Below are 24,928 nucleotides of genomic sequence, written 5' to 3' on the forward strand. Positions count from 1 at the left end.
GCCCCACCCAGGCTCGCGGCCCGCCTCTTCCCGACCGAACGTGCGTTCGGCGCTTTTCCTCCCAGTGCGGCCACCGTCGTTTGGGGAGGGGGGGCAGGAGGGGGCGGGGAAAAGGGTGGGAGGTGGGTGAGCGCGCGCGTCGCCCGTCCGTCGTGGTTTCCTGGCTGCGCGCGGCGCTGGTGGAGTAGCTGCAGCTGCAGCAGCAGCCGCGAAGATGGCGGAGGGGTTGGAGCGTGTCCGGATCTCCGCGTCGGAGCTGCGAGGGATCCTGGCCACTCTGGCTCCGCAGGCCGGGAGCAGAGGTGAGTCGCGCCGCCCAGCTCCTGGGCTGGGCCTGCCCGCCCCGCCTCCCTCTCCTCCTCTGCCTCCTCCCCGCTTAGTTCGCGGTGCTCCAGAGCCCCCGCCCCTTCCCCCAACAGTGGGGGCGGGGGCCGAGGGCGGTCCCTCCCCGCTCTACCAGCCAGAGAGCCGGTGTGGGGTCGGGCTCTGCCGGCTACGGTCCCTCCGGGAGAGCGCAACCCGGGTTCCCTCCTCCACCCCCTTTCTCACGACGAAGGTGACTGCTCCCCATTGCCCCAGCCCTCTCACAGGGTTCCCAGCCGTCAGGGGACGCGGAAAGGAGTGGGCTCCGGGGTCTGGTGGAGGCCCCCGGGGTGTATGGTTCCCCGAGGAGTCATTCGCAGGCCTGCCCCGTCGTTTCTTTAGCGTTGGAAGGAGCTGGGAACATCGAGGAGGAAGGTTCAACAGCTTGGGACTTCGTTGCTGAACTTTTTCCCCCCAAGGCAGGCTTCTGAAGGCTGCGCCACCGGAGGGATCCAGGACCTCAGAGAGCTGACTCTACTCTGGTTTGGCTTTGGCATGTGTGGGAGCAGTTTTTATCAGGGAGAATGTTCAACTTGCAAGTTAAAGTCTCCAGCCACACCAGGAAAGCACCAAGGAAGATTCTAGTGTCTCACCTCTCTTTGGTTAGGCAGTGGAGTCGTGTAGAATGGTAGTTATATTCCTGCAGGCTTGTGGCAGAAGTCTGAAATTGGTTTTCATGGGTCATGTGCACTGGATTATTCAGGTTGTTTGCTCCCTCCTCTCTGGAAAGTGGTAGTGGCTCTTCCCACCCCACCCCCCAGCTTGCACAGGCTGCTGAGGGTGAGCTGTTCTGGAGTTAACTGCTTTCCCTTTGTTCGTAGTGGATGAAGCAGTCTTTTAGACTTCAGAAAATACTGTAGCAGTATCTTAAACTTAAGGGTTTTGTGGGTTTTTTTTTTTTCGGCGGTACGCGGGCCTCTCACTGCTGTGGCCTCTCCCGTCGCGGAGCACAGGCTCCGGCACGCAGGCTCAGCGGCCACGGCTCACGGGCCCAGCTGCTCCACGGCATGTGGGATCCTCCCGGACCGGGGCACGAACCCATGTCCCCTGCATCGGCAGGCGGACTCTCAACCACTGCACCACCAGGGAAGCCCTGTGGGGTTTTGTTTTTTTTCCAATTTCGTTACACCCATGGGTGTAAATGCTGGAGCGTGTGATCCCTGTTAGGAGCTTGTTTGCATTTGTGTTTATAGAACAGTAGTAGGATTTTCTATAACATTCCATTTTGAGTGTACTCTGTAATCTCACTAATTCCTGTTTCTTCCCTACTGAACAGTTCAGTGGCTATTTACAGTAGACTCTCCCCTTAACAGATAAACGTATCAGGTAAAAAAATTGATGCTTGCTTATCTGTCATTCTGTAAGTTCCTGGAGCCTGGAGAGTGGTTTCTAAAGTCCTGTTCTCTTATTCTTGAGTGCCCCAGTCGTTGGTATTTTGAGAGCGTGTCACAATACTTCCATCATCCTCCAGGGAAAGCTCGTTTATGGAACTTTTTTCTTCTCATATAACATCATCATAGTAGCAGTTAGTCTCAGTATTCTAATGACGACAGTCTGAGCAGTATTTCCTTGGAAGGACCCTGCTGGCTGCTGTTAGAGAGTTGGTGAGCATGAGTGGAGTTGAAGAATGTGAAAGGAACTGCTTCCTGTTTGCTTCAACAGGAGGTATGTGATTGGGTGGTTGAAATCCTAAAGAAGAGGATTGTCCTGGCCAAGTTCAGTGACTGGAGTTGCAAATTTTTCTCCAGAGATGTCCAGAACTGTGGATTGTTATGCATACTCCTCTTCTTCTCTGCCCCCCCCCCCCACCGCCCCCGACCCCTTAGTATGTTAAAAGGACTCAGCCACACTGGAAAAATGTTAGAGGCAGAAGAAGAGACCAGGATGGAGCTGAGGGCTCTATAGCAGAGAACAGTCCAATGCAGAACTGGTTAGAGATCTTTTATTCTATCAATGATTAGGTAGTTTGGGGTCTTGTGGATCCGAATATGATTTGGGTAACAAGAGAATGTAGGTTTTATTCCTTGTTTCCCCAACTCAGGTGTAGGTAGCTCCAACACAGTTAAGTTCTTAGTTTTGCCAGTTGCTGAACAAATATTGTAAACCTAGTAGAATTTCTGTTTCTGCAGAAATTTCCTTCCTTGTCCACCAGTATTAACATATCAATGTGTAATTCTTGCTTGACTTTTTTTTTTTTAATGTTTGTTTATTTTTTGGCTGCATCGGGTCTCAGTTGTGGCATGTGGGATCTCGTTGCGGCGTGTGGGCTCTTTGTTGCAGTGCGGCGCGGGCTTCTCTCTAGTTGTGGCACGCAGGCTCATTAGTTGTGGCGCGCGGGCCTAGTTGCCCCGTGGCACGTGGAATCTTAGTTCCCTGACCAGGGATCGAACCCATGTCCCCTGCACTGCCAGGTGGATACCTAACCACAGGACCACCAGGGAAGTCCCTCTTGCTTGACTTTTTTTTTTTTTTTTGCGGTACGCGGGCCTCTCACTGCTGTGGCCTCTCCCGTTGCGGAGCACAGGCTCCGGACGCGCAGGCTCAGCGGCCATGGCTCACGGGCCCAGCCGCTCCGCGGCATGTGGGATCCTCCCGGACCGGGATACGAACCCGCGTCCCCTGCGTCGGCAGGCGGACTCTCAACCACTGCGCCACCAGGGAAGCCCCTTTCTCTTGCTTGACTTTTAATGACAATTCCTTTTCCTTTCCTTCCCCTTTATTCTTCTACCTCTTCCTTCCCAACACTCTCTCCAACATCACAGAAAACATGAAGGAGCCCAGGCAACGCAAAGATAGCAGGCGCCCAGATCTTGAAATCTATAAGCCTGGTCTTTCCCGACTAAGGAACAGACCTAAAATCAAGGAACCCTCTGGAGGTCACGAATTTAAGGATGAAATTGTTAATGACGGAGATTCTTCTGCTGTTGGAAGTGGTACACAGCTCATTAAAGATGTCTGCAAAGACAGCCCACAGCAAAATGGTCCTGCAGACCCAGAAAATACTCGGGCACAGGAGCCTTTTCCTAGGACTGTTGGACAAGAGGATCGAAGCCTAAGAATTATCAAGAGAACAAAGAAACCTGACATGCAGATCTATCAGCCTGGAAGGCGTTTGCAGACTGTTACCAAAGAATCGACCAGCAGGGTGGATGAGGAAGAAATCGTCAGCCAGGTAGAACAACTGAGAGTAGAGGAAGATGCATGTAGGGGAAATGTGAAAGAGGAGGTTGTGAACAAGCCAGACAAAGAGGAGGCAGAAAAGAGCCTAAGTGGTGACAGAATAAGGGCTGCAAAGGGGGAAAAAGGAAAGAGGGTTGAAAAAGGGGAGGGCGTGAAGAAGGTGAATGATGACCCAGCTCAGGGGAAGCCAGGTTCTGTGAAGCGCTACTCCCGCTCAGACAAACGAAGGAACCGCTACCGCACTTGCAGTACCAGCTCAGCGGGTAGCAACAACAGTGCGGAGGGGACTGGCCTGACTGATAATGGAAGTCGCCGCCGCCGCCAAGATCGGACCAAGGAGAGGCCACGATTGAAGAAACAAGTATCTATGTCCTCAACTGACTCCTTGGATGAGGACAGAATTGATGAGTCTGATGGGCCACAGAGGAGCTCAGAAAGGAAGAAACATTTAGAAAGAAGCTGGTCTGGCTGTGGGGAGGGAGAGCAGAAAAGCAATGGTAAAGAAAATCGAGGCACTCTTCGCGTTACTTTCGATGCAGAAGCCATGAACAAAGATTCCCCCATGGTGAGGTCAGCCAGGGAGGATTCGGATAGGTTAAAGTCAGACAAAGGCTCGAGCAGTGTGGGCAAAGGCTCTGAGAAGCAGGAGTCCAAAAACCTGAGACAAGAACTTCGGGGTCGTGGCCGTGGCATTCTGATTCTGCCTGCCCATACCACCCTGTCTGTCAATTCAGCCGGTTCTCCAGAGTCTACGCCTTCGGGACCTCGGCTTTTATTTGGATCTGGTAGTAAGGGATCTCGGAGTTGGGGCCGAGGAGGCACCACTCGACGATTGTGGGACCCAAACAATCCTGATCAGAAACCTGCTCTGAAGAGCCAGACACCGCAGCTACATTTCTTGGACACTGATGATGAAGTCAGCCCTACCTCTTGGGGTGACTCACGCCAGGCCCAAGCATCTTACTATAAGTTTCAAAACTCGGACAACCCTTATTATTACCCCCGGACACCAGGCCCCGCCTCCCAGTATCCTTACACAGGCTATAGCCCTCTGCAGTACCCGGTGGGCCCTACAAATGGTGTGTACCCAGCGCCTTACTACCCAGGCTACCCAACCCCATCAGGACAGTATGTCTGTAGCCCCCTCCCTGCCAGCACCATGAGTCCTGAGGAGATGGAGCAACACATGAGGAACATGCAGCAACAGGAACTACATCGGCTTCTCCGGGTGGCTGACAACCAAGAACTGCAGCTCAGCAACCTGCTCTCCAGGGACCGCATCAGTCCCGAGGGCCTGGAGAAGATGGCTCAGCTCAGGTATGGTGGGTTCCGTCCTGGCTAGAGGGGAATGGGGATAAGCTGGAGGTGTGCAGGCCCCCATGGCTGAGGAAGGTAGAAACCTTTTAGGTAAGCTGCCAGGTGTTATCTCCCTTTCACATTGATTTTTGTAAGGGAAGGGGAGTTGGAAAAAACAGAACAGAAAATTTTGTTTCTAGTCCTAGAAATGATTATGTTTCCCACTTTTTCTCTAAGAAGAGAAAAATCTTTTAAGAGAACATGGAATCTGGATATGGAAAAGGAAAGACTTTCTAAAGTGCCAAGAAATGAACAACATGTAACTTGTGGTGAAGATTTTACTTTGGCTGTTAAATTTAGGTGGAGGCATATGGGGAAGAACTACTTTCCTAGACATAACTGTCTTTAGAAGGACATTCTGCTGTGCAGAATGGAAACTAGAGTGAGTACTATACCTGGTGGCATTTTGGATTTCCTGCCAAGGAGGGTGTTTGATTTGTAGGAACCTCAGATCTTGGGTCTAGGCTTTCCTGTGGTGTATTTGGAGCTAGAAGTTGCATGTATTTTATTCCAGAGCTGAACTGCTGCAGCTATATGAGCGCTGTATTCTATTAGATATCGAGTTCTCTGATAATCAGAATGTGGATCAGATCCTGTGGAAGAATGCTTTCTATCAGGTGATTGAGAAGTTCAGGCAGCTTCTCAAAGATCCGAATGTTGAGAACCCAGAACAGATTCGGAACAGACTTTTGGAGCTCTTGGATGAGGTAAACCATCATCTTTATGTCCTCAGAATAAAGACTTCAACATCCTTTAGTTGTGATGGGTTTTTACCACCCAAAATAGTATGTTTTATAACAACATTGACAACAAACTGTATGCTCTTTTCTTGGGTTTAGGCCTACCCTATGTCTGTTACTTCCTTGACACCATAACTTACTGACAATTGGAGTTAGTTTTGAGTTTGGAAGCTTTCTGAATGTCTTAGCTGGAGTGTGTGTGTGTGTGTGTGTGTGTGTGTGTGTGTGTGTGTGTGTGTGTGTGTGTGTGTGTGTGTGTGTGTGTGTGTTTTCATATCTTTAAAACCACGGAAAGGCTTATGCTATCAATTTGTCTTGTGCTTAGTTGGTGGCCACTAAATACTGTATATGCCTCCTTTTACATCAGATGACTGAGCATTAACAAAACTGTGAAAGGGTCACTTGCCCCACTTTCTGGGTAGATTGGATCAGAACAGGCTGATTCGGCTGATTCTTATTTTTTCTCTTTATAGGGTAGTGACTTCTTTGATAGTTTGCTTCAGAAGCTGCAGGTTACTTACAAGTTCAAACTGGAAGACTACATGGACGGTCTTGCCATTCGCAGCAAGCCATTACGAAAGACAGTAAGCCAGCTTCTTTATCTTAAATTTATTCACTCACTTAGTAAGCATTTATCTGGTGTTAGTTATGTGCTAGGCACTATGCTAGGTGTTGAGTATACAAGAATGAAAAATACAGCCCTGTGGGGGAACAGACCAATTAAACCAACAACTATAATGTAATGTCATGAGTACTGCGGCAGTGGCATATATAGAGTGTTGAAGGGGCATGGAAGGAATTGAATCTGCTTTAGACTGGTGGGGGTCAAGGAAGGTTTCTTAGAGACTGTCAAGTTGAGTTTTGAAACATGACTAGGAGTGGAAGGGGCAGTTTTTTTTTTTTGAAGGGGCAGTTTTGATACAGGGCACAGTGAGAGACTCATACCTTGCTGGGAAAATATAAGAGGTCAGCATGCTGTTGTCTGTGATGTGGATTGGGCTGTTGGAGGAGGTAAAGCTGATGAAGTAGGAAGGGATGGATCATAATCTCTTACATGCCACGCTGAAGAGTTTGGATTTTTTCCTGAAAGCAGTGAGAAGCTATTGATCGATTTTCAACAAATGGATAGCATAGATTTGTTCTTGGAACCAGTCAGTCTGGCAAATGGATGAGTTTGGGCAAGAGTAGAAGTAGGAGGGGCAGGTGTGGGCCTGAACTGAGGTAGAGGTGGTGGAGGTGGAGAAGAGGAGACAGATTGGAAAGATATAAGGGAGTAGAATTGGCTGGTTAGGTGTGAATGATGAGATTGGAGGCCTGAGGAGACCAGATCATCTCCCATTTTGTGCCCTAGGAGAGAGGCTGGGAAGGAAGAGATTAGTTTTGGATCACCTTAGGTGGAGGAGCTTGAAAATGAACAAATGAATGTTATGGTGTGTCTGGAGCTCAGGAGAAAGAGCTGGGCTGGTGATAGAGATTCAGAAGTCATCAGTGTGTAGGTGATAGTTGAAGCAGAAGTTGGAAACTAGGAAAGCTAGCCAGAGAGCAGGGGGTCAGATTTTTAAGGTGGTGGTGGGTAAAATTGTCAAGTGCTGTAAAATCCTCAAATGTTAAGATTACTAAAAACTGTCCATTGGATTGGATGACTTTATCATGAGTTATATTAGTTGGAGAGGATGGAGACCAGATTGTAGTCAGTGAGAAGTGGGGCAGCAGATATAATGAGAGGGTAGCTTAGACTGTTCTTTTAAGAAGGCTGTGAAGGCAAGAAGGGAAGATGGTAGTCAAAAGACATAGTGTCGGGCTTCCCTGGTGGCGCAGTGGTTGAGAGTCCGCCTGCCGATGCAGGGGACGCAGGTTCGTGCCCCGGTCTGGGAGGATCCTGCGTGCCGCGGAGCGGCTGGGCCCGTGGGCCATGGCTGCTGAGCCTGCACATCCGGAGCCTGTGCTCTGCAATGGGAGAGGCCACAACAGTGAGAGGCCCACGTACCGAAAAAAAAAAAAAAGACATAGTGTCAAGAGAAGTTTGTTTCTAAGCTTGGAGAGACTTTAGCGTAATTGTATGTTGAGAGGAAAGGGCCAGGGGAGAGGAAGAGGTTGATTCATTAGAGAAAGGAGTGTGATTTATGGAGCAGAGGCTTCCTCTTGCCTTTCTGCTCCTTCTGATGAATTGCCATGCACAGGTTCTATTACTAGTCAGCAAGTATCTGTTGAGTCCCTCCTCCATGCCAGGTGCCATTCTAGGCACACCTAATTCAGTGTGGAACGAGAAAGTCATGTTCCTAGCTCTCAGAGTTTGGAGTTTGATTAGGGATGAGTACAGGTGTTGCATTGGTAATTGCAGATGCATTGACTTCCGCAGAGGATGTTGTGGGGTGTGGTGTGAAGGGGCTTGGAGGATCATAGAGGCCTGAGGAAGTCACAGTTAAGCTGAGGCTGAAGACCGGAGACCTTGGCCAGGTGAAAGGTGTATCCTCGGCAATAGGAACGGTACATGTGAAGGTCCTGGAGTGGGAAAAGCACCATGTGATGGGGAACTGAGAACAGCCTAGTCTGAGGCACAGAGAGTGAGAGGGGAAGTGGTGCTGGAGAGGTGAGCAGCAGAGGCTGGACCATCTAGTACTTTATTCTGAGGATGGTGGAGAGCCTTTGGCCGAATTTGTTTTTGTTTTCTTCCCCCCGTTGAGGTAGCAAAGTGGCTGTAGAGTGGAAACATAGCAGTTTCCTTGGTGCTTTACCGGTTAAATACCGAGGATTCTTGGTGTTCATTCATAGGGAGAATGTGTGGAGTAGTCAGAACTCTGAAGGTGTATGACATGTAGTGATGTATAACTTTGCTGAGGCATACTTTTGAGTTATGTGTTAGGAGGCTGATGTGCAGTAGCTACTCACTTAGCTAGTAAATGAGCCTTCCTGTGGGGTCAGTATCTACTACTTTATTCAGTGACATGGTAATTTCTTGTCTGTGGGTGGAGTGGTATTATATCTTATGAAGTGATGTTCCTTAGGAAGGTTTTTTTGGTTGGGTACGTGTCTTGGGATTGTTAAGGGTTTGCTCTTTTGTTTTCTCATTGAGTGACAGATGCCAAGCCCATCAGTGAGGAAACATGTAGTATTACTCAGTCCTGGCACGTTGTAGGTGTTTGCTAAAGGGTAACTTATTGTTTTAGGGAATTATTATTGTCTTGCAAAGGGGATGCAATGCAGTAACACGATACAGTTGTATTAACAGTTTGAGGAGAGAAAGATGATGGCAGGAAAAGAACAGAGTAAACAATTATTTTAATATTTGTATATCACTTTTTTTTTTTTGGCCGCACTGCGTGGCTTGTGGAATCTTAGTTCCCCAACCAGGGAACAAACCCAGGCCCACAGCAGTGAAAGCATCGAGTTCTAACCACTGGAGCTCCAGGGAATTCCCTGTATTTCACTTTATAATTTATATTTTTACACTTATTCCCTACAGTTTCCCTATGATAGGTATTTTTATATGCCGATGAAGAAAGTGAGTCCCAAAGACTTAGCTGAGATCACACAGCTACTACAAAGAGAGTCAGAATGTTTTCTTCCACTTGGCTGGGACTCGAAATAAGAATGACCTCCTTCCTTTTGCACTCTTTCTCAGTAAATTTTGCATCACATTGTTGGCTTTTTTTTCTAGTCAAGGTTAGACTGAAAACTTTTTGCTTTGTTGAGGACGACTGGTGCCTTATTATGAATGCTGCTCTGTTATTTTGACCCCATCCCTGTCCTTTGGGGTTGAAGTTAGAGTTTCTTGGGTATATGCTACTAACTGATTGTTTTTCCTGAAGGTAAAATATGCCTTGATCAGTGCCCAGCGATGTATGATTTGCCAAGGAGATATTGCCAGGTATCGGGAGCAAGCCAATGACACGACAAACTACGGGAAAGCACGCAGGTACTGTTGCCTCTTGTTCATTACTCCTCTTCCCTGTGTGGCTTTAATCCAAGCCCTATTAAGAGCAATGGGCCACCTCAGCTGCCTCCTATATATATGTCCTACAGGTGACCCTATTTGCCTCATGCTTTACCACTCCAAGGTTACAGCTTAATTAGTAAGGGCTATCAGGTGATGAATTGGGAAAGTGTTGATAGAGAACTTTTTTTTTTTTTTTTTTTTTACTGTTTTTCTATTACAGCTGGTACCTGAAAGCCCAGCACATTGCTCCCAAGAATGGGCGCCCCTATAACCAGTTGGCTCTGCTGGCAGTGTATACGGTAAGAAATCTTAGATGGGGAAGTATTTTGCAGGCAGTGTTTTAGAAATATGAATTTTGATAGCATCAGCTCCTGGAGCTAGATTTCATCTGAACACTATAACCCAAAGCATATCCCCTTCTGCCTCCCATCCTCAAACTCCTTTTGTTACTGTTACTTTCAGAGGTAAGTTGTCAGGGATCCCTCACTTCAGTTAAATCCACTTTTACTGCACTTAAGTTCCTAGGGGAATGCTTATTCTCCAGCCAAACATCACTCTTTGTTTTTGACCAAGGTTTCTGCTCTGAATCTTGTATTGTTTCCCTTCCCTAGGTTGAACTAGGTTACTCATTTCTGGAAGGAAAATAAGGCTCCCTTTATCTCTCCCCTTTAAAGTCCTCAATTAGTCTGAAGTACATCCTTCCTTCCTTTCCTCAGATCATCCCCTCATTCAACTTAGCTTTTCACCTAAGGAGTCTCCTTAGCAGAAGCACAGTAAGTGCCAAATTGTACCTCTTTAGATCTTACCAAACTCCTCTAAATGTGCCTCTAAAGGTGAGCCTTGGGAGCTGACAGAGCTCCTAGTGCGGAAGCTGACTTCAAGGGAGAGGGGGAGGGGCCACTGGTAAGTACCAAAGGTTTAAGAAGCAGCTAACGTGCTCATTAGCAGGGAGAGTTTTCTTAATGCTGTAAAATTCATTGCCCAAATAAACAGTGTTTGAATTGATATTTTTATTCTACAAAGATTCAAAAATATTCCTAATACTTATTTATGGATGGAAATTGTTGATTAAGTAATGTGGTTTACAGATACACTTCCTGCAGAATCTATTGAATCTTTCTGTCTCTCTGCTATTTACCTCTGTCCTATTCTCTTTGTGATATGCGTTGAGATTTTTTTTTCACCCCTCTTTGTGGCTTTATTTTTCTCTCCCCTTTATTCTTATCCATCTTCTGTTTTCCCTTCTCACTCATTTCTTGTCTCCTTTCCCAGTTTTTCTTCTTTGTAATAATCTAATGAATTGTTTTTTTTCTTGTTAACTAGAAAATATAATTAAAAAAGAATTTTCCCCTCAATGGCTTTTAATAAAAATTGTGGTAAAATTCATGTAACAAAATTAACCATTAATTATGGTCCGTACCTAGGAATGGAATTGCTGGGTCATATGGTAATTCTATGTTTAACTTTCTGGGAAGCTGCCAAACTGTTTTTCATCGTGGCTGCACCATTTTACATTTCCACCGGCAGTGTAGGAGAGTTCTAGTTTCTTCATGTTCATGCTAACATTTGTTACTTTTCATTTTTTTGATTATGACCAACCTAGTGGGTATGAAGTGATACCTCATTGTGGGTTTTTGCTTCTTTAATTTTCTTTTTTGGTCAGTTTTAGGTTTACAGAAAATTGAGCAGAAAGTGCAGAGAGTTCCCATATACTTCCTCAGCTCTCAGTTTTCCGTATTATGAACATCTTGCATTAGTGTAGTACATTTGTTACAGTTGATGAGCCAGTATAGATACGTTATTATATTACTAAAGTCCATAGCTTACACTAAGGTTCACTTTTACTGTTGCACACTCTGAGTTTGAACAAATGCGTAATAACATGTATCCACCATTATATTATCATGCAGAATATTTTCACTGCTCTAAAAATATCCTGTACTCCAACCTCCACCTCTTTATCCTTCTTCCTTCCCCCAAACCTTTGGCAATCACTGATGTTTTTACTGTCTCTATAGTGTTGTCTTTTCCAGAATGTCATATAGTTGGAACCATACAGTATGTAGTCTTTTCATATTGGCTTCTTTCACTTAGCATTTAGGGTTATTTTTGTGACTTGATAGCTCTTTTCTTTTTATTGTTGAGTAATATTCCATTGTATGGATGTACTACAGTTTATCTATTCCCCTATTGAAGGACATCTTGGTTGTTTCCAAATTTTGACTGTTATTAATAAAAGTGCTATAAACGTTCGTGTGCATGTTTTTGTGTGGACATAAGCTTTCATCTCATTTGGGTAGATACTTAGGAGTATGATTGCTGGGTTGTGTAGTTAGAGTATATATAGTTTTGGAAGAAACTGTCAAACTGTCTTCCTTAGGGGCTGTACCATTTTGCATTCCTACCAGCAGTGGATGAGAGTTCCTATTGCTGTGCATCCTCGTCAGCATTTGGTGTTGTCAGTGTTCTGGATTTTCCTCATTGTAATAGGTGTGCAAAATCCTATTTGTGTTAAACTTCGTTTTAACTTGCAATTTCCTAATGACATACAATGTAAAGCATCTTTTAATATGCTAATTTCCCATCTGTGTATTTTTGGTGATGTGTCTGTTTAGATCTTTTGCCCATTTTTAAATTGGGTTGTTTTCTTTTTTTTTTTTTTTTTTGCGGTACACGGGCCTCTCACTGTTGTGGTCTCTCCCGTTGCAGAGCACAGGCTCCGGACGCGCAGGCTCAGCGGCCATGGCTCACGGGCCCAGCCGCTCCGCGGCACGTGGGATCTTCCCGGACCGGGGCACAAACCCGTGTCCCCTGCATCGGCAGGCGGACTCCCAACCCCTGCGCCACCAGGGAAGCCCTGGGTTGTTTTCTTATTGAGTCTTAAGAGTTCATTTTATGTTTTGGATACCAGTCCTTTATCAGACATGTGTTTTTGTTGTTTTTTTTTTTTTTTTTTTTGGCAGTACGCAGGCCTCTCACTGATGTGGCCTCTCCCGTCGTGCAGCACAGGCTCCGGACACGCAGGCTCAGCGGCCATGGCTCACGGGCCTATCCGCTCCACGGCATGTGGGATCTTCCCGGACCAGGGCACAAACCCATGTCCCCTGCATCGGCAGGTGGACTCTCAACCACTGTGCCACCAGGGAAGCCCCAGACATGTGTTTTACAAATATTTTCTCTCAGTCTGTGGCTTTCCTTTCATTTTCTTAGTGTTTTTCACAGAGCAGAAGTTTTTAAGGTTAAGGAAATCTAACTTAGCCAACTTTTTCTTTCATGGATTGTGCTTTTGGTGTCGTATCTAAGAAGGCATGACTAAACCCAGGTTATCTAGATTTTCTCCTATGTTATCTTCTAGGAGTTGTAGAGTTTTGCATTTTACATTTAAGTCTACAGTACATTTTGAGTTAATTTTTGTGACAGGTGTAAGGTCTGTGTATAGATTCTTTGTTTTGCATGTGGATGTCCAGTTGTTTTCAACACTATTTGTTGAAAAGACTATCCTTTCTCCATTGAATTGTCTTTGCTCCTTTGTCAAAGATCGAGTGACTGTATTTGTAAGGGTCTATTTCTGGGCTCTGTATTCTGTTCCATTGATCTATTTATCTCTTCTTTGGCCAGTACCACACTGTCTTGATTACGGTAGCTTTATAGCAAATCTTGAAGTCGGGTAGTGTCAGTCTTCCAACTTTTTTTTTTTTTTTTCCTTTCTTCCAGCTTTTTTCTTTTCCTTCAATATTGTGTAGGCTATCCTGGATGTTTTGCCTTTCCATATAAACTTTAGAATCAGTTTGTTGACATCTACAGATCTAGTGAGTGTGAAGTGGTATGTCATTGTGGTTTTGATTTGCATTTCCCTAATGACTAATGATATTGAACATCTTTTCATACACTTATTTGGATGTTTGGAAAAATGTCTATTCAAGTCCTTTACCCATTTTTTTAAAAATTAAGAAAATTTAAAAAAATTTTCTTAATTGTAAAATACACATAAAACCAAATTTGCCATCTTACCCATTTTTTAAAATTAAATTAATTAATTAATTTTTGGCTGTGTTGGATCTTCGTTGCTGCATGCGGGCTTTCTCTAGTTGTAGAGAGCGGCTCTACTCTTTGTTGCGGTGCGTGGGCTTCTCATTGCAGTGGCTTCTCTTGTTGCAGAGCATGGGCTCTAGGCACGTGGGCTTCAGTAGTTGTGGCACTCAGGCTCAGTAGTTGTGGCTTGCGGGCTCTAGAGCGCAGGCCCAGTAGTTGTGGCGCACGGGCTTAGTTGCTCCACAGCATGTGGGATCTTCCCGGACCAGGGCTCGAACCCATGTCCCCTGCATTGGCAGGCGGATTCTTAACCACTGTACCACCAGGGAATTTCCATCTTACCCATTTTTTTTTTTTTTTTTTTTTTTTTTTTTTTTTTGCCGTACGCGGGCCTCTCACTGTTGTGGCCTCTCCCCTTGCGGAGCACAGGCTCCGGATGCGCAGGCTCAGCGGCCACAGCTCACGGGCCCAGCCGCTCCGCGGCATGTGGGATCTTTCCGGACCGGGGCACGAACCCGTGTACCCTGAATCGGCAGGCGCACTCTCAACCACTGCGCCACCAGGGAAGCCCCCATCTTACCCATTTTTAAGTGTACTGTTCAGTAGTGTTGAGTACATTCACATTGTTGTGCAATCACTCTCCAGAACTCTATTCATCTTGCAAAACTAAAACTCTCTACTCATTAAAACAACACCTCCCTATTTTCCCTTCCTCTAGCCATTGGCAACCACCCTTCTTCACCTTTCCACCTCTGTGAATTTGTCTACTCTAGTTACCTAATATAAATAGAATCTAAAAGTATTTGTCTTTTTGTGACTGGCTTATTTCAGTTAGCATTATATCCTTAAGGTTCATCCATGTTACAGCTCATGTCAGTTTCCTCCTTAAGGCTGAATAATATTCAATTGTATGTATATACCACATTTTGTTTATCTGTTCATCTCTCGATGGACACTTCTACCTTTTGGCCATTGTGAATAATACTACTATGAATATGAGTGTGCAGATACCTCTTCATGACTCTTCTTTCAATTCTTTTGAATATATACTCAGAAGTGGAATTGCTGGGTCATGTGATAATTGTATTTTCAGTTTTTGGAAGAACCACCATATTGCCAGCTGCACCATTTTACATTCCCACCAGTAGTGCACAAGGGTTCCAGTTTCTCCACATCCTTCCTAACACACACTATTTTCTGTTGTTGGTGTGTGTGTGTGTGTGTGTGTGTATTTAAATAGTAGCCAGCCTAACTGCTTCAAAGTTGTATGGCATTGTGGTTTTGACTTGCGTTTCCCTAACGAGTACTGATTTTTTAATGTTCTTGTTGGCCATCTGCATATCTTCTTTGGAGAAATGTCTATTCAGATCCTTTGCATATTTTTAAATTGGGTTGTCTTTTTTGTTGTTGAGATGTAGGAGTTCTTTATATATTCTGACGTTTATCAGATATTTGATTTACAAATATTTTCTCCCATTTTATGGGTTGTCTTTTCACTCTCTTGATAGTGCCCTTTGATGCACAAAAGTTTTTTTTTTTTTAAGATTTATGTATTTATTTGGTTATGCTGGGTCTTAGTTGCGGCAGGTGGGCTCCTTAGTTGTGGCAGGCGGGCTCCTTAGTTGTGGCATGCAAACTCTTAGTTGTGGCATGTGGCATCTAGTTCCCTGACCAGGGATCAAACTGGGGTCCCCTGCATTAGGAGCTTGGAGTCTTAACTACTGCACCATCAGGGAGTTCCCCACAAAAGTTTTTAATTTTGATGAAGTCCAATTCATCTATTTTTTCTTTTGTTGCTTGTGCTTTGATGTCATAGCTAAGAAACTCTTAACCAAATTAAAAGTTAAGATTTATTATTTATTTATTTAGAAGAAAATACAGGGATACATTTTTTATAGTTTTAGTTCTTATATTTAGGTCTTTGATCCATTTTTGGTTAATTTTTGTATATGGTGTGAAGTAAGGGTCCAGTTCGTTCTTTTGCATGTGGACATCCAATTCTCCTAGCACCATTTGTTGAAGAGACTGTTCTTTCCCCATTAAATAGTCTTGGCACCCTTGTCGAAAGTCAGTTGATGTATGATAGGTTTATTTCTGGACCCTAGATTCTCTCACATTGATCCATATGTCCACCTTTGTGCCAGTACTACGTTGTTTTAATTACTGTAGCTTTGTGGTAAGTTTTGAGATTGGGTATGTGAGTCTTCCAACTGTGTTTTTCTTTTTCAAGATTGTTTTGGCTATCTGGGGTTCCTTGGAATTCCATATGGATTTTAGGATTGGCTTTTTCATTTCTGCCAAAACAGTCCTTGTGATTTTGATAAGGATTGCACTGAATCTGTGGATTGCTTTGGGGAGTATGTACATCTTTACAGTATTGTCTTCTGCACAAACACAGGATGTTTTCCATTTATTTAGGTCTTCTCTAATTTCTTTCAGAAATGTGTGGTCATTTTCAGTGTATAAGTTTTGCATCTCCTAGGTTAAATTTATTCCTAAGATATAAATATTCCTAACATATAAAGGTATGTTATTATTTTTGATGCTATTATGAATGGAATTATTTTCCTAATTTTTCAGATTGTTCACTACTAATGTGTAGAAATACAACTGATTTTTCAGTGTTAATCTTTTTTTTTTTTTTTTTTTAAATATGTATTTATTTGGCTGTGCTGGGTCTTAGTTGCGGCATGTGGGATCTTAGTTATGGCATGTGGGATCTAGTTCCCTGACCAGGGATTGAACCCAGGCCCCCTGCATTGGGAGTGCGAGTCTTAACCGCTGGACTACCAGGGAAGTCCCTTGAGTGTTAATCTTGTGTCTTCCCTCAGTGGTCTGTTGCTACACTAATTAAATTGGTATGTGTTTCTTTCATGGACCTCTTACCTAAGTTAGTACTCTTTTCAAGTTCTTTTCCTCTGTCCCTCCTTTTCTGTCTCTGTGTTAACCCAGTTGTCTGTTTTTTTGGCCATGTCAAGCGGCATGTGAGATCTTAGTTCCCTGACCAGGGATTGAACCCATGCCCCTTGCATTGGAAGTGCAGAGTCTTAGCCACTGGACCACCAGAAAAGTGCCCCCAGTTGTCTTTTAAGATCACTTTCTCAGCTTTTCTGTAACCTTTCATTCAGTGGATCTTTAGTATTTACTGAGAACATGCTGTGCACAGTGCTTTGCTAGGTGCTGTGAGTGGTAAATATTTGATATGTTTCTGTCCTGAAAGGAAACATTGTTGAGAAGACAAATGAGGTGTATAGACAATGATACAAATTAGACTTGATGCAGTATGATGCAATTGATTGTTAGATACCTCATTTCCTATACCACTAAGAAAGAAGAATGTGAATTAAAATAAGACATGATGATAGATAGTGATTGAGTTGTATCTTGATTTCAGAGATGTTAAAATATGAAAAAGGGCTTCCCTGGTGGTGCAGTGGTTGGGAGTCCGCCTGCCGATGCAGGGGACACGGGTTTGTGCCCCGGTCCAGGAGGATCCCGTGTGCCGCGGAGCGGCTGGGCCCGTGAGCCATGGCCGCTGAGCCTGCGCGTCTGGAGCCTGTGCTCCGCGGCGGGAGAGGCCGCAGCAGTGAGAGGCCCGCGTACCGCAAAAAAAAAGAAAAAAATCATTGTAGAACTGATAAAATACTGTAAAATCAAATGAGTGGTGTAATTGGAATAACATTAAAGATAGCTCCCACTTAACTGACTGAAACTGAGTACCAGATATTCTGTTAAACTGTATATATTATATGAATTTTAATCTTTTCAGGAGCCATATATGTTGGTGAATATATTCATTTTACAAATAAGGAAACCTTTCTAGGTTGACTTTTTAGGGTTATACCTAATAAATGGCAGGACCAAATTCAGACTCAGGCAGTTGAGCTTAGAATGTACACCTTTAACCATGCTAGATGAATGCAAGATGGGACTTTTACAGAGTGAGTAGGTGCTGGGGAGAGAGGGAAGTAGTAGTCTAGGTGCATTTTGAGACAGAAAATGTAACAATGTATATGATAGAAAGATAGAAAGGCTTTTTGATATTCTTTCCCCCTTTATTTCAGTGTTTTTCCTTCTTTCTGACCCTCTCCCTTTCTTTTACTTATTAATTGGTTTTAAAATGGACTTGAAGTATTTATTTGCTGCATGCATTGGATAATAGTTTGTTTCCTTTTCTTCGTGGAGTCCGTATGTTGTAGTGAAAACATAAACTTAGGAGCCAGGCAGACCTAGGTTCAAATACTAGCTTATCTGGGATTTGGCTTTGAGACCTTGTTGGGCAAGTTATGTAATAATCTTCCTGAGCCCCTCTCTCTTCATTATTAAAACGGGGCAGTTTCCTTAGGTTTGGAAATAATATCATAATATCTATGAAGTGCTGATCATTTACCTCACACTTAGCTATGCTTAATCAGTGATATTGCCATTGTTATTTATAATGTTTTAAAAACAATAATTAGTACATGCTGAACATTTTCTTTCTCTAAAAAGAAAACATAATTGGTTTCGTATTTTGTGAGGCTCTTTATTCGTTTCTCCTGCTTTTGAGCATGTGGCTTTACGAGTACCTCTACATGTAAGACATAGTAGTGGGCAAGAAGAGAGCTCTGATGAAGTCGCCATGGCTTCTCCCGTGGATAGTTGTCTCATTTTCATGTTGGAACTCCTCACAGCTTGGAGCACAGGTTGGGAGGGATGGTAGGGTTTCCTGGGTCTGCTGACTCAGGCTGGAGTCCAGAAGAGAACTGGTTGACTCTGTCTCTGACCTCTTTCTGCAGAGGAGGAAGCTTGATGCCGTCTATTACTATATGCGCAGTCTAGCTGCCAGCAACCCTATCCTGACTGCCAAGGAGAGTCTCATGAGCTTGTTTGAAGAGACCAAACGGAAGGTGAGTGGGGATGCAGGCGGAATCATTCCTTCCTAGAAGAATGTGTTTCTCTTAGTGTCTCTGTGTCCTTAAGGAAACAACTGATAATGTCCTGAAGGGGTCCCCCCGGGCTGTGCTGATGGGAGTCAGTCAGTCTCTATGCAGAACGAAACTCAGCTTTAGGAGAGCTCCCCAGGGCCCACAGCATCTGGTTTACAGAATTAATAACTTTTATGAGACAAAACAGATGATACTCTGCTACTGTGGAACTATGGCAAAGTCTTTACTTTTTACAGTTCTTGGGCAACAAACTCAGGTGAGATGAGCACTTCTCTTGATTGGCTGAATCCCAGGACAGTCTGAGCTTATATGTTTGTATGTCATACAGGCAGAACAGATGGAAAAGAAGCAACACGAGGAATTGGAACTGAGCCCTGACCAATGGCGGAAAGCAAAGAAATCCACTTTCCGGCATGTTGGAGATGACACCACTCGCCTGGAGATCTGGATTCATCCATCCCATCCCCGGTCCTCCCAGGGCACTGAGTCTGGGAAGGATTCTGAGCAGGAGAATGGGCTGGGCAGCCTGAGCCCCAGTGATGTAAGTTCCTGAGGGTGATGTTATGAGCAAGACTAGCTGAGTAAGCGTGAGTGTTCTGGTACATGCAACCATGGAGCACTGCACAGACATTCGCATTCATCTCAGGAAAGGCAGATCACTTCAGGCTCCTTGATGTTCTCATTTATGTCCTCCGCCTACACTTCCTTTACCTTTGCTATTCGCTTCCCTCTCTCACCACTATGTGGCACTGTAGAATTTAGTAAAAGTAATTTTTCTAAGTGAAGATTAATTTAGGATTTGTATAGGATGACAGTTTTTTGTTGCTTTGGGTTTATAGTCATCAATATGATGCTTCAGGATTCTGTGTGGGATTTTTGAAGCTAGGGAGAGGACACAGTAGTTGGAAAACTGCAAATGGAGGGTTCATTGTGCCTTGAGGGTAAAATTTATAGCGGAGCGGGTGGTGGGGTAATCTGGGACCAGGCCTTGAAGGGTCATGTAATAAGTAATTTGACCTTTATCCTGAAGGTAGTAGGGAGCTATTGAATGCTTTAAATAGGGAAATCTCAGATGTGCACTTTAGAAATATGACTCTGGCTGCTTTGTGGAAAATTTGGAGAAGGGTAAGACAGAAATAAGAAGAGTAGGAGCGTGCTACAGTGATCCAAGTGAGATGTGAGAAGGACCTGAACCAGGAAATGGCTTTGCAGATGGGGAGAAGTGAACAGAAGTATATTAACGAGGTAAAATCCAAAGGACTTGATTGGACATGGGGAGCTGAGGGAGAAGAGGGAATCAAAAGTAACACTTAGGTTTCTCATTTGGAAACTGGGTGAATGATGGTCTTGGTTTTAGGAGAAAGATGATGAGCTTAGTTTTGGACATGTTGGAATTTCTATAGGACATTGACGTGGAGATATTTAGAGGCTAGCGGATATCTGAAGCTGAGGAGAGAGATCTAGGCCAGAGATGAAGATACTTGAAGGCATCCTGTTATAGATGGTACTGAAGTCATGAGAGAGCTGCTTCAGCTGCTCAAGGAAGGAACATAATGATAAATAGGTTCGAGGTCTAAGAAAGAAAGGAGATAGATGGCAGGGAGAAGTCCTTGCAGTTGATGAGAAAGAAGTAGGATCCAGAGCACAAAAGGGGGGATTAGCCTGAAAGAAGGTAAGAGAACCCCTCTTTCTTGTGCTTGAGGGCAGGGAGGAACAGATAATTGGGGATGCAGGTAAGTTTGTATTATAGGAGGAAGGTGAGGGAGGGCCTTTTGATGATTTCTGTTTCCTCTTTGAAGTTGGAGGCATGGTTGTCTAAGAATGAGTCAAAGGTGGTGGGATAGGAGGACTTGTCCTTTGGGGTTTAATTTAAAATTTCCATTTATCTTCCTATATCTGTAGTCTCTAGCTGTTTTCGGGATGACTTGGAAAGCAGTCATTGCTTATAAATGAAACTACCAACTTCCTATATGTCATGGTGTACCTGGGGCCCCAGTACATCAAGGTGCTTCAGAGGGGTTGCTGCTATGGTAGAATCCCTCACTACTGCCTCTTCTAGTTTGAATATTACCACCCCAAACTGGATGCCTATTTGAATAAGAGATAAATTGTTCTGTTGATTAGCTCCACTGTGTGTCTTTAAAATGAAAGCAACAATGACAATTTGAGAAAGCATTTTATGGCTTTCTTTGGCCTTGGCCTCAAGCTTAGGGAGTATCTCTCATAAAAGTTATAATTAATCTTTTATAGCTTTCTCTCTTCCATTAGGTGTTTTATTTATTTTTTAAGCAATGTGTTTGTAAGTTTGTATTTTTATTCTTTTTCATTTTTAAAATTTATTGAATTATAGTTGATATACAATGTTGTGTTAGTTTCTGGTATACAGCAAAGTGATTCATTTATATGTATATATATATATTCTTTTTCATATTCTTTTCCATTATGGTTTCATACAGGATATTGAATATAGTTCCCTCTGCTATACAGTAGGACCTTGTTGTTTATCCATTCTATATCCATTTGCATCTTCTAATTCCAAACTCCCAATCCATCCCTCCCTCACCCCTTTCTCCCTTGGCAACTGCAAGTCTGTTCTCTACGTCTGTGAGTCTTTCTGTTTCGTAGATAAGTTCATTTGTGTCATATTTTAGATTCCACATATGAGTGATATTATATGGTATTTGTCTTTCTCTTTTTGACTTGCTTCACTTAGTATGATAATCTCTAGGTCTATCCATGTTGCTGCAAATGGCATTATTTCGTTGTTTTTTATGGCTGAGTACTATTCCATTATATATATATATATATATATATATATATATATCTATCTCACATGTTTTTTTTTTGAAAAGGAAAGTGATTTTTTAAATAGATCTTTATTGGAGTATAATTGCTTTACAATAATGTGTTAGTTTCTGTTGTACACCAAAGTGAATCAGCCATATGCATACACATGTCCCCATATCCCGCCCCTCCCACCCTCCCTGTCCCGCCCCTCTAGGTCATCGCAAAGCACCGAGCCGATCTCCCTGTACTATGCTGCTGCTTCCTACTCGCTAACTGTTTTACATTCGATAGTGTATATATGTTGATGCTACTCTCACCTCGCCCCAGCTTCCCCCTCCCACCCTGTGTCTTCAAGTCCATTCTCTATGTCTACATCTTTATTCCTGCCCTGCAACTAGGTTCATCAGTACCTTTTTTTTTTTTAGATTCCATATGTATGCCTTAGAATATGGTATTTGTTTTTCTCTTTCTGACTTACTTCACTCTGTATGGCAGACTCTAGGTCCATCCACTTCACTACAGATAACTCAATTTTGTTTCTTTTTATGGCTGAGTAATATTCCTTTGTATATATGTGCCACATCTTCTTTATCCATTCATCTGTCGATGGACATTTAAGTTGGTTCCATGTCCTGGCTATTGTAAATAGTGCTGCAGTGAACATTGTGGTACATGTCTCTTTTTGAATTATGGTTTTCTCAGGGTATATGCCCAGGAGTGAGATTGCTGGGTCATCTGGTAGTTCTATTTTTAGTTTTTTAAGGAACCTCCATACTGTTTTCCGTAGTGGTTGTATCAATTTACATTCCCACCAACAGTGCAGGAGGGTTCCCTTTTCACCACACCCTTTCCACATCTTCTTTATGCATTCATCTGTCGACGGACTTTTAGGTTGCTACAGTGTCTCGGCTTTTGTAAATAGTGCTGCTGTGAACATTGGGGTGCCTGTATCTTTTCATATTAGAGTTTCGTCTGGATGTATGCCCAGGAGTCGGATTGCTGGATCATATGGCATGTGTTTTTATTCAGTGTGTAGCTTCTCGGAGCTGCACGTTGGATCCATTACATTTTTTTATTTTATTATTAATTATACAAATAACATACGAGTATATTTTTAGTAAAAATTTCAGATGATCACAGATGTGTGCAGAGTAAAATGTGGTAATTTGTTTTCTAAACTATTGTTGAAGCTGTTTATATATTTTCAGCCTATACATCATCCTTGGGTACATACACCATCCTTAATTTTTTTTAAATTTACATCTCTGGGTTTGGGCTTTTAGTTCTATACTACCAGCACTTGAGGAAGAAGGCTGCAGTTTCATAGCTCTCTGTTTATCCAGTTAGGAAACCACACTTCCTGTTTTACCTGCTTTCTCAGGTTCAAGCCATCTTCCCATATCCTTTTCTTTTTTTTTTTTTTTTTGCGGTACGCGGGCCTCTCACTGTTGCAGCCTCTCCTGTTGCGGAGCACAGGCTCCGGACGCGCAGGCTCAGCGGCCATGGCTCACGGGCCCAGCCGCTCCGTGGCATGTGGGATCTTCCCGGACCGGGGCACGAACCCATGTCCCCTGCATCGGCAGGCGGACTCGCAACCACTCCGCCACCAGGGAAGCCCCCATATCCGTTTCTTTCATACAGCAGGCCCTAAGAACTTAGCTTGCTTTCTCTGTTCCTTACAATAGGAACATACAGTTGATGGGAAGTGGGAATCTATTCACAGACGTTTGAGTAATTAGGCTTTGGGGATACAGAGATTAAAACAACCAAAAATGATTTTTAACCTTAGGGAGCACTCAGTCATGTGGGGAAGACAGAAACATACGATTATATTATATATTATAATGCAGTGTGCCAAGTGCTGTGATAAAGGCAAGGCTGAGAGGCTATGGAGCATAAATTAAAGCATCTAATGGGCATGGTTAGGTAAGGCTAGAATGAGGAGGCACTTTGTAGCTGAAGGATGATGTAAGGGCATTTCCACTCTCAGGCTGAAGGCTTAGGGAGCTGCAAGTCATTCAGTATGGCTGGAGGCTAGGATGTGAGTGGTGCTCTTGCTAGAGACTTGAGTCATCCTTTACCCCTTCCTTTCCTATACCCCACATCCAGTCAGTATCAAGAGCTGTTTGGTCTACCCCTAAACATAATTTGAATCTATCTACTTTTTTCTATTTCTACTACCACTATCGTAGTACAAGCTATCATTCATTATTTCAGTAATCCACACACTATTAAGAAGTTCTTAATGACCTTTCCACATTTATTCCTGGTCCTTCTTAGGCCTTTCTTTTTGGACAGTAACCCAAATGAGCTTTCAAATACACGTTTCTGGTCACGTCACTTCCCTATTTGAAAGTCTTCAGTTGGTTCTCTTTGCTCTTAGAATCAGGTCCAAAATCCTTAAAGTAGTTTACTGGGCCCTGCAAGATTTGGTCTCTGCTGCTTCTGACCTTATCGTGTACCCCTCTTCCCTGCTTTGTTCTTGTTCTGTAGGTATACTGGCTTCTTCCTTGAAGGGCCCAAGCTCTTTTCTGGCCCTTGGCTGTGGCACATTCTCTTTGCCTGCAGTGCTCTTCTCTCTTTATCAGCTCCATTTTTGTTTCTCCTTAAACTCTCAGCGTAAATACCACTTGCCTTTTCCAGGGAAGCTTTTCCTGATCCCTGAGCCTGGTTGCTTCCCCTTTGTAATGCCATATTTGTGATTAAGTAATGTTACAGTTACTTAAAAACTAGGTGCAGTTTTGTTCTTGTTGGTTAAAGCCTCTCCCTTGCTAGATTCAAGCCTCTGTGAGGGTGGGGTCTGTATCTGGTTGCTCATTGCCTTATCCCCATTGCCTGCAAGAAGATTCTAAATAAATCTTAGTTGAGCATATAAAGGAGGGGAGGAAAAGTGAGGGATGATGCTGGAGAAGATAGGAGGGGCCAGATTATTCATAAATATTGAGGAGTTTGGATATCTAATATTAAGGATTTTAAACAGGGGATCGTATAACCAGATTGTGTAATGATCACTCTTTTCAACACTTCTACTATTAGAACAGATTTATTTGTTTAAAAAATTTTTTTCTTCTTCTTATTTTTTGATTTATTTGTTTTTTAAAGGGAATCCTTTTAATTGCAGAAGTAACACCAATTCACTGTATCTAAATCAAACAAAAATGTACATAAAGTTTAAAATGAGAGTCACTTGTGTTCTTTCCTTCAGAGATACCACTATTAACTATTTGATGTAGGTTCTTCCAGACCTTTTTCTAAACATTTATAGGTGTGTATGTATACATACATACCTGCAGACACGTGAAATATATTTTTTTAACAAAAATGAGATTATACTATATATACTGATATACAGCTTGCTTTTTTAAAAAAAAATATTTCTTTATTTGGTTGCACTGGGTCTTAATTGCGGCAGGCAGGCTCTTTTAGTTGCGGCTTGCGGTTTCCTTAGTTGCAGAACTTGGGCTCCTTAGTTGGGGCATGTGAACTCTTACTTGCGGCATGCATGTGGGATCTAGTTCCCTGACCAGGGATTGAACCCGGGCGCCCTGCATTGGGAGTGTGGAGTCTTAACTGCTGTGCCACCAGGGAAGTCCCACAGCTTGCTT

At 43.5% G+C, this 24,928-nt stretch overlaps 1 protein-coding gene across 1 annotated transcript in view; it reads left to right on the top strand.

Moving 5' to 3' along the window:
- Positions 1 to 19: 19 nt before the first annotated feature.
- Positions 20 to 24,928, top strand: part of SMG6 (SMG6 nonsense mediated mRNA decay factor) — a 237,681-nt gene continuing 212,772 nt past the window's right edge. Inside the window, exons 1-8 of the mRNA XM_082678924.1 lie at positions 20 to 302; positions 3,126 to 4,860; positions 5,414 to 5,606; positions 6,113 to 6,223; positions 9,449 to 9,555; positions 9,797 to 9,875; positions 18,387 to 18,497; positions 18,865 to 19,077. Coding sequence (XP_082535050.1) covers positions 215 to 302; positions 3,126 to 4,860; positions 5,414 to 5,606; positions 6,113 to 6,223; positions 9,449 to 9,555; positions 9,797 to 9,875; positions 18,387 to 18,497; positions 18,865 to 19,077 — 2,637 coding nt within the window. The 5' untranslated portion in view covers positions 20 to 214. The remainder of the gene's footprint in view (positions 303 to 3,125; positions 4,861 to 5,413; positions 5,607 to 6,112; positions 6,224 to 9,448; positions 9,556 to 9,796; positions 9,876 to 18,386; positions 18,498 to 18,864; positions 19,078 to 24,928) is intronic.

The sequence above is a fragment of the Grampus griseus genome (genome assembly GCF_964374135.1).
Source record: "Grampus griseus genome assembly, chromosome: 20".
Classification (NCBI taxonomy): domain Eukaryota; kingdom Metazoa; phylum Chordata; class Mammalia; order Artiodactyla; family Delphinidae; genus Grampus; species Grampus griseus.